The sequence below is a fragment of the Saccopteryx bilineata genome, chromosome 2, assembly GCF_036850765.1.
Source record: "Saccopteryx bilineata isolate mSacBil1 chromosome 2, mSacBil1_pri_phased_curated, whole genome shotgun sequence".
NCBI lineage: Eukaryota > Metazoa > Chordata > Mammalia > Chiroptera > Emballonuridae > Saccopteryx > Saccopteryx bilineata.
The window spans coordinates 255,300,883-255,309,510 of record NC_089491.1 but is presented as its reverse complement, the minus strand read 5'-3'; the positions used below and the strand labels follow the sequence as shown (position 1 = coordinate 255,309,510).

Sequence of the window (8,628 nt, the reverse complement as noted above, 5' to 3'; positions counted from 1 at the left end):
GAATTGGGGTTAGTCACAATTCAACCATGTTTCGGTGAGATTTGGGGTATATGTATGAAATGAAAATTATAGAAATTTCAGCTAATATTTCCTCCCTATGCTCAACTCTCTTCCTCCCAATCTCTTCATTAGCTTACTTTGGAACATGTACAGTGGACACTGGAATAGGACAGGGGACACGAGCCAGGCTGTTCCCATCTCATGAACTGCAGCTCAGCTCCCTGGCCATTCAGACATCCCTGCACTGACCAGTCTGGGCCAGCACTCTGATCTGTGATACAGTGAACTGAAATTCAGGTAATCTCTTGAGAGATAGAAATATTGCTTCATGTTAACTGAGGTAGTAAGAAGTTAACAAAAGTTGAAAACCTTCAGTGGTGGTTACCTCCACACTACACCTTGGCATCTCTCTTCTACCTGTCACTCTGTCGGGTGAGACCCAGATTGAATCCAGCACCAAAAACTATCTTCTATTTACACACTTTATGTTGGGGCTCCTTCTGATCCCCAAACAAAACAACTTCTCCCTCTGCAACCTTTGTGCCATTGCTGACAATGTCCACCTCACAGGGGCCTGGTCACAGATGACATCAGAATCAGCCTGACTCATTCCATTGTGACTGTGCCCCTCCAGGATATAAGCCAACCATGAGAGCCACAGGTAAACTCTCTTGGTTTTCCCAGCTTGGCTGTCCTTGTCACTGTCCTTATGGAATCATCCATCTGTATCTATCATGTTATGTTATGCCCATAGGCCAAGGGTCAACTATTTTTTCCAATTCTAGTCTCTATGTTCTCATCTTTCTCTACCAATCAGCTAATGACCACAAAGAATCAACCCCAGCCCATTGTCACAAAAATGAGTCTCTGGCTCTAAGTTTCTGAAACACGAGGTCAGCAAAGAAAATTTTAGTAGCTCTTGGTAAATATTCAAGGATCCTAAAAAAGTAATTTACTGAGGTTTTATTTGCTACTCAGTCACAACAGTATAGACAGATTATGAATAATAATACACTTAGCTATCTCACTAAGTAACGTCAACATGTCACAAAATAATTTTTAAAAAGTTACGCATATAACTCTCACACAAACAGTGCAGGAACATGTTTCAAAAAGTTTGTTCAACTTATATTTTACCTTGGACACCACTAAGATGCTAAATACTTTTAGGGAATATTTTTAAATCTTACTATTTTTATTATGCTAAGATATGGCCAATGATGCAAATTGTGTGTGTTGAAAATAAAATGATTAATGTTGCAAAGGGTAATGAAATGCTAAGCATTGGGTTTATTTTCTCCTGTGACCAAATCTACAAATCAACATGATTCCTCTTATACAGAACATCCAAAGAAGGACATCTAGACTTTGGATGTTCTCTTAGAGTTGCCATCTGATCTGTCCTAAAGTGACTCTGCTGTCCCTCTGTCCACCTTGTCACCCTCTCTTCACATTTCACCCCCTGACACATGGCTGCTACCACTCTTCCTTTCCAGGAGCCTCAACCAGCCAGCAAGCTCAGTGACCTGACGAACCAAAGTGCATCTTCTGAGGCCATGAAGCTCTTCCCCTGTGAGTTTGCATTTCAGAATTCTACTGTAATATCATTTTTCCTGGCCATTCCCTTCCCCTGGGTCATGTGATTTATTTCTGTCTTCCTTCTTCTTATCACCTTGTGAATCCCTCTACATCTTCACCCAGACCCACAGGATCCTCACGTCATGCCCATGTCCCCTCAGCTCTCAAGTTGTGTCTGATTCCTGCTCCTGCATGGCCCCACCCACATTCATACCTTTGCAGTCCCCTGAGGGAAGCTGAGAGCTCTCTGGCATCCTTGTATCCAGTGTAGTAGGTGAGGGAGGGGCCCGCATACACCTCCCTCCCTCAGCATCAGCACCGTGAGGCTGAGCTGAGGCTGTCTAGCTTGGTCTGGAATTCACTGCCAACCGCCATGCGGGCACGAGGCACCACAATGTGAGATGCTGTGTGAGGACGCAGGCTTGGGAAGAATTCAGGCACAAAGCTGACCTGCACTCTCACAGGTACCTGTGCCTTCAGGTGTGATGTCCCGGAGATGGTAGTTAGTCAAGAGGAGATGGGTTTTGTAGTCTGAGTCCAGTACATCTCTCTATGAGACATGAGGGGATGGGTGACACTCCACCATTGCTGGGAAAATGCAGAGCTTGCTTCACGAAAGGGAGTGAGGTGAGTCCATGAATGAGATAACAGCACTCAGGGTCGTGGAGACTCCCCTCAGTGGGTGACCTGAACCCATAAGCACCGACTGAGCCCTCTCTCTGACACCCCATGGGAGTTTTCCAACAATCCAGGGTGTGGGGTGGGCCGTGGGACATCTGGAGCGGGGACTCCCCAGTGTGTGCCTGTGTCACTCACCCCGTGAAGCTCTTGATGAGCCCAGACCTGAGGTAGCCTTCTCCTGCCCCAGGGGAGCACATACATGGAGGGTTACCATGGCAATGGTTGCCAGGGCTCCTGGACAGATCTCTTACCTTGTGACACAGACAAGGGAGACTGACCCTCAGGGGTCCAGCCTCTTCTCTGTCTCCAGTGTGTGCACACGGCCTCCCTGACCCCCAAACTCCAGATGATGAGGAGGGTGACCACCAATGCCACAGACTGAACACAGCTCGATACCATAGAGAACTTCCTGCCATAGAGAAGTGAGGTGAAAATCTACCCTCCTTCCCCTGGGACCCATCACTGCTCTATTCCTGACTGTGACCACCCTTGCTCAGGTCTTGTCCTCTCCTGACACTTTGGCTTTGAAACCAGAGGTCTTAAGATTTCACCTTGGCCTGATTTTAGGGCTCACCAACAATAACTCTATTTCTTATTGCTCTTCAATTCAAACAGAATCACTTTGTACCCAGATACAATATATTCCTCAGTTTCTGGATAGTGTGACAAGGATAAGAGAAATCCCAGATATGTGACCTGGGAGACCCAGGTAGCATCTCCCAGCCCCGTGGCTCTCCTTGCTCCTGGCCTATGATTTGATGCTCATTCTTTGAACCCTGACACTGTAGGGTAGCTGGGTGTTATTTTCTTCTGAGATGACACTCTGAGGAGCTCCTGACCTCCAGGCCCCGGGAGCTCCTTCCCAGAAACAGCGTGGCTCTGAGGCCTGTCTCCTGTTCGCTTCTTCTAGTTTAACCCCGTGACTCATTCTACATTTCCTATGCTTTCTCCTATTAGAATGATATGGAGTAAATATCAATTAATTTATACCTAACCTTTTTAATCCAACCCCCATTAAATCCATAGAGCCCTTAACAAATGAACATGAGCCCGGAAAATGAAGACTGAAAATAGAAAATATAGAGTTTATAAATCTCATGATGAAGGAAGAACTTCTAAAACAGGTACAATTTTACTCATAACAATATTTATATCAATTTTTGTACTGAGAAAAATTAGATAAATAGAAAAAATGTCTTAAATACCTTAAGAATCAGAAGAATGGAAGTATTGTTTGTATCACATTCAAGGGTACAAAAGAACCTGCATTAGTATGAAAAACATAAGACATTTGTTCCCTGACAACAATGTGTTCTCATGGCAAAGGACGCATAAAAAAAAAAGTCAGGGCATGTCCACTGGGGGCTGGGGACCCAACAGGAAACACTCATGACAAACAACTAACAAGAGCAAAACAAACACATATTTCAACCCGTATGGATCATCCCAGTAGAATTATTACCAGGTATGAACTAATGGGATTAATGGGGAACTTTAAGTCTAAGACTTGACTCAATGGTCCTGGCTGGATAGCTTGGTTAATTAAAGAATTGTCTTGAGCTGCAAAGGTTATGGGTTTGATCACTGGTCAGAGCACAAACAGGACCAGATTGATGTTTCTGTCATTCCCTTATCTTTAAGATCAATAATGAAAAAGTCCATGAGCTAGGAAGAAACAATGTGGTCATGGTCCAGTAATGGGAGCAGGAGTCAGGTAGAAGTAACTCAATTGTCAGGTAATCCTTTAATATCTGGTGACATAGTATTTTATAGAGCTCTCTACAGGTCATTAGTGACTAGGAAAAATCAATGGCTTAACCCCAACATCACAGACGGAATAAGCTAATTCTACTGCCCCAGGTAGGCTCATTGGAAAGATGCAACTGCAAAACCAGAGCCCTCCCAGGAGAGCTGGGTGGTGTGAGATGGGCAGCTGGTTGTGTGTTCTGAGACCAGCAGGGGGCGCTGGTGGACTGTGCCTGAGAGCTCAGGGTTCTGGGCCAGGCAGGCTAGGAAGATTCTCTACTGGCTCTTGCACACGTGGGCAGGCAGTGTCCTCACTGAAGTGTGACTTGTTTGTATCTGGTTCCTCAGGAGTTGCATGAGCACTCGACTCTGACTTACACATTTGCCTCATATTTCATCTTCTCTTTTTATGAAGTCATTGCCCAGGCTTGATTTACAGGAGAGATAGATAGAAAATGACACATTTTCTTGAAGAAACATGACCCACTGTGCTCTGCGGGCAAAGGAGGAGACACCTAAGGAGGGATTTCCCAGGGTCAACATTAGTCCTCAGCAAACAGAGCTCTGGGCTCTCTGTCATGGCCCGGGTTCCTCTCCTCCCCTCCTCACTCCCTGCACAGGGAGTTTCCTGTGGTGGAAAGTGAGCCGGTATGGGGGAGGGGCATCACTTTCTCCTTCCACCAGCTGCACACAGTGGGGCTGTTCCATTAGCTGTGAGGGTGCTCAACCTGCTTCCAGTTCCCTGGGCCAGAAGGTTCTGGAGCTGTTGGGGCCATTCTCAGTGCCTAGATGTATTATATAAAATGATGTATTATATGTATAATATAAAAATATATATACAGCCTGACCAGGCTGTTGCACAGTGAATAGAGCATCAGATTGGGAAGTGGAGGACCCAGATTTGAAGCCCCGAGGTCAACAGCTTAAGCATGGGCTCATCCAACTTGAGTGCGTGGCCCCTGGCTTGAACATGGGATCATAGACATGACCGTGTTGTCACTAGTTTGAGTCAAAGGTTTCTGGCTTGAAGCCCAAGGTCGCTGGCTTAAGCATGGCGTCACTCACTCTGTTGTAGTCCCGGGTCACCTTGCTTTCTCATATATGAGAAAGGAATCAATGAATAACTAAGATGCCACAATGAAGAATTGATGCTTCTCATCTTCTCATTTCTCTCTCTTCTTGTCTGTTTGTCCCTATCTGTCCATTTCTCTGTGTGTGTGTGTATATGATGTATGTGTATATATATATGTATATATGATATATGTGTGTCCATAAAGTCATGGTTCACTTTTTACCGGTCACAGGCAAGTAACAAAAGACGATAGAAATGTGAAATCTGCACCAAATAAAAGGAAAACTCTCCTAGTTTCATACCTATTCAGTGCAGTTCGATGTGGGCTCATGCACAGATTTTTTAGGGCTCCTTAGGTAGCTATCCCGTATAGCCTCTACAGACTTGTCACTGACTGATGGCCTACCAGAACGAGGTTTCTCCACCAAACTGCTGGTTTCCTTCAACTGCTTATCCCACCGAGTAATGTTATTCCTATGTGGTGGCGCTTTGTTATAAACGCATCGAATTCACGTTGCACTTTAGTCATGGATTCAAATTTAGCGAGCCACAGAACACACTGAACTTTCCTCTGTACTGTCCACATCTCGACTGGCATGGCCATGGGCTGCTTTGCTGTATACACGGTGTTATGTCATCATCTGTGCATGCGCACATGCTGCCACATCATCCTACAGAAACAGAGGGTTTTTTTTTATTTGGTGCAGATTTCACATTTCTATCGTCTTTTTTTGCTTTCCTGTGACCGGTTCAAAGTGCACTATGACTTTACGGACACACTGTGTGTGTGTGTGAGTGTGTGTATGATATATATACACACACATACATATGTATAGTACAAAATTATAACCAGTAGCTACCATATCTCCCCATGTATAAGATGCACATTAATTTTGGGGCCTGAAATTTGAAAAAATAAATTATTACATAAAGTTATGGAACTCAAGTTTTATTCATCATAAAATTCATACAACTCCTCATCACTGTCCAAACTACCATTCATTAGCTTGTCCTCATCTGTCTCTGATGATGAATCACTGTCTTCAACTATGAGCACAAAAAAAAGCATGAAAAAGCAGGAAATGCAAGTACAAAATCTACAAACATTTTATAAGACTCACCCAGTTTTTAGACCTCAATTTTTTGGAAAAAAGTTGCATATTATACATGAGGAAATAGGATAAGCTTTTGTGATGTTAAACTATATGTAAATACATAATAGTGTTGTTGACTTATGTGTAAAAACCACAGAAATCAACTCACAAACAAAAATAAATACATACATACTTAAACACACATACACATACCAACAGTACATACACTCATGCATGCACACACACCCAACTCATGACTGTCATAGGCAGGAGAATCTCAGAGTACAGAGAAGTAAAGATTCTGCCTCAAGCCTGACCTGTGGTGGCGCAGTGAATAAGAGTTGACCTGGAATGCTAAGGTCACTGGTTCGAAACCTTTGGCTTGCCTGGTCAAGGCACATACAAGAAGCAACTACTACTAGTTGATGTTTCCCACTCATCTCCTTTCTCTCTCTCTCCTCTCTCTAAAATCAATAACAAAAATTAAAAAAAGGAGAACTTCACCTCCATAACTGATGCTAACTCAATAGCAAGTATATTATTGTTATTGCTCTTCTCACTACTATATAATTTCAATTCATGAGGGCTGAGAATGCTCTGTGTTAACGAAGTTAATTCTAATTTTGTAACTTACTAGTTATATAATTTAGAAATTAAAATTTATAGTAAAGAAAAGTTAAAAAATTTACACAAAACTAGGGAATAGAGCAAATGATCTCCTGGTTATGGTTTAATTCCACTTATCAGTGAGATCATATGGTGTTTCTCATCCTCTGTCAGACTTATTTCACTTAGCTCATTGTCTAAAAGGTTTATTTTTAGAAATTCATAATATTCATGTATATTCATATACTGTATGTGTTTAATTTTTGATAAGCATTAAGGTTGTTTCTCTGTCTTGTCTGTTGTAAGTAATGCTGCCATGAGCATGGAGGTGCATGTATCTTTTGAGTTACTATTTTTCTTAGGTTCCAATTAATACCCAGAGGTGGAATAGCTAAAGCATATGGTTGTGTGTTTTTAGGAGTCAGACCATGGGGTTGTGAATAGAGACAGTGACCTGGTAAGCCATAGTAACCAGCAGGGCTCCCAGGCCTTAGGGCCCAAGGAGGTAGTGTATGCCCTATGACCAGCGCTGTGGAACTGTCCTGAATTCCCACCACAGCTGGTAAGAACCATTCACTCAAATGATCCTGGGTCTGAGGGCTGGGCCTGTGCTTCCTGATGGGGACTCAGCAGCTGTTCTCACTCTGACCGTCTAGAGTGCCTAGAGACCACCTCCATGTGGTCTCATCAATTCTTTTTCTTGGGGCCCTCCCAAAGGGTGAAGCCAAATTTCTTCCTCCTCAGTCTGGGGGGTGAGCTGAGCTCAGACCAGCACTCAGGGAGGGGCTGGCAGTCACTGAGGGACACACATTTGCATGGACAGCCCCTCCTCTGGCAGAGGAGGGAGAAGAAAAGGAGGCCTGGGGCAGCCCAGCCCCACTGTGGGCTCAGGGCTGTGAGCACCATGGCCTGGACCCCTCTCCTCCTCGTGCTCCTCTCTCATTGTGCAGGTAGTATCAGGTCTTAGAAACACTGGACATTTTCAAAACTCGCTCTCCTCTTTTTCATAATCCTGATAATATTTACTTGTGTCTCTGCCCCCTCAACTGTGAGTGTCTGTGTTTGCAGGTTCCCTGTCCCAGCCTGTGCTGACTCAGCAGGACTTCCTCTCTGCATCTCCTGGAGCATCAGCCAGACTCACCTGCACCCTGAGGAGTGATATCAGTGTTGGTGGATACAGTGTATACTGGATCCAGCAGAAACCAGAGAGCATGCCTCGGTATCTCCTGAGGTTCAAGTCATACTCAGAGAAGGGCCAGGGCTCCAGGGTCCCCAGCTGCTTCTCTGGATCCAAAGATGCCTTGGCCAATGTGGGGCTCCTGCTCATCTCTGGGCTCCAGCCTGAGGACAAGGCGGACTATTACTGTATGACCAACCACAATGGTGTTTCCCACAGTGACACATACAGATGGAGAAGTGGAACATAATGTCAACCTTCCCAGAGTCTTAGTTCACCACAATTGAACATTTTAAAATTACTTGTATATATTCAATCTTTACTTGAAAGATACTTTTTTTTCCATAAATGGTGTACTAACAATTTTCTATGCTATGTTTCTGAAGTCCCAGGAAAAAAAAACAAAACCCAACACAAAATATTTATCATGACACTGAAATGTAGCCTGTTATCCATGTGTAACAGAACCAGAGCCTGTGGAACTTTCTCACATGAATGAAAGAACAAGAACTTCCAAGGTCTGTTCTTGGTCAAAGCACAGGGACCATTCCCACAGGCGAACAATATTCCAAAAATAAGCTGCACTTTGAGGGGTCAGAACAGAGTACTTCCTGTCCCTGCCAGGCTCCTGTGCTCAGTGCTGAGTGAGGAGCTGTGTGTCCCAGGGGCAAGGC

General features: G+C 44.1%; 1 gene segment (V, D, J or C); it reads left to right on the top strand.

The window, feature by feature from the left end:
* The first annotated feature begins 1,469 nt into the window (after positions 1-1,469).
* On the top strand, positions 1,470-8,204 carry LOC136322492 (immunoglobulin lambda variable 5-39-like). The segment is given in 2 exon segments: positions 1,470-1,572; positions 7,846-8,204. Coding segments are annotated over 2 exon segments (462 nt in total).
* Positions 8,205-8,628: the final 424 nt, after the last annotated feature.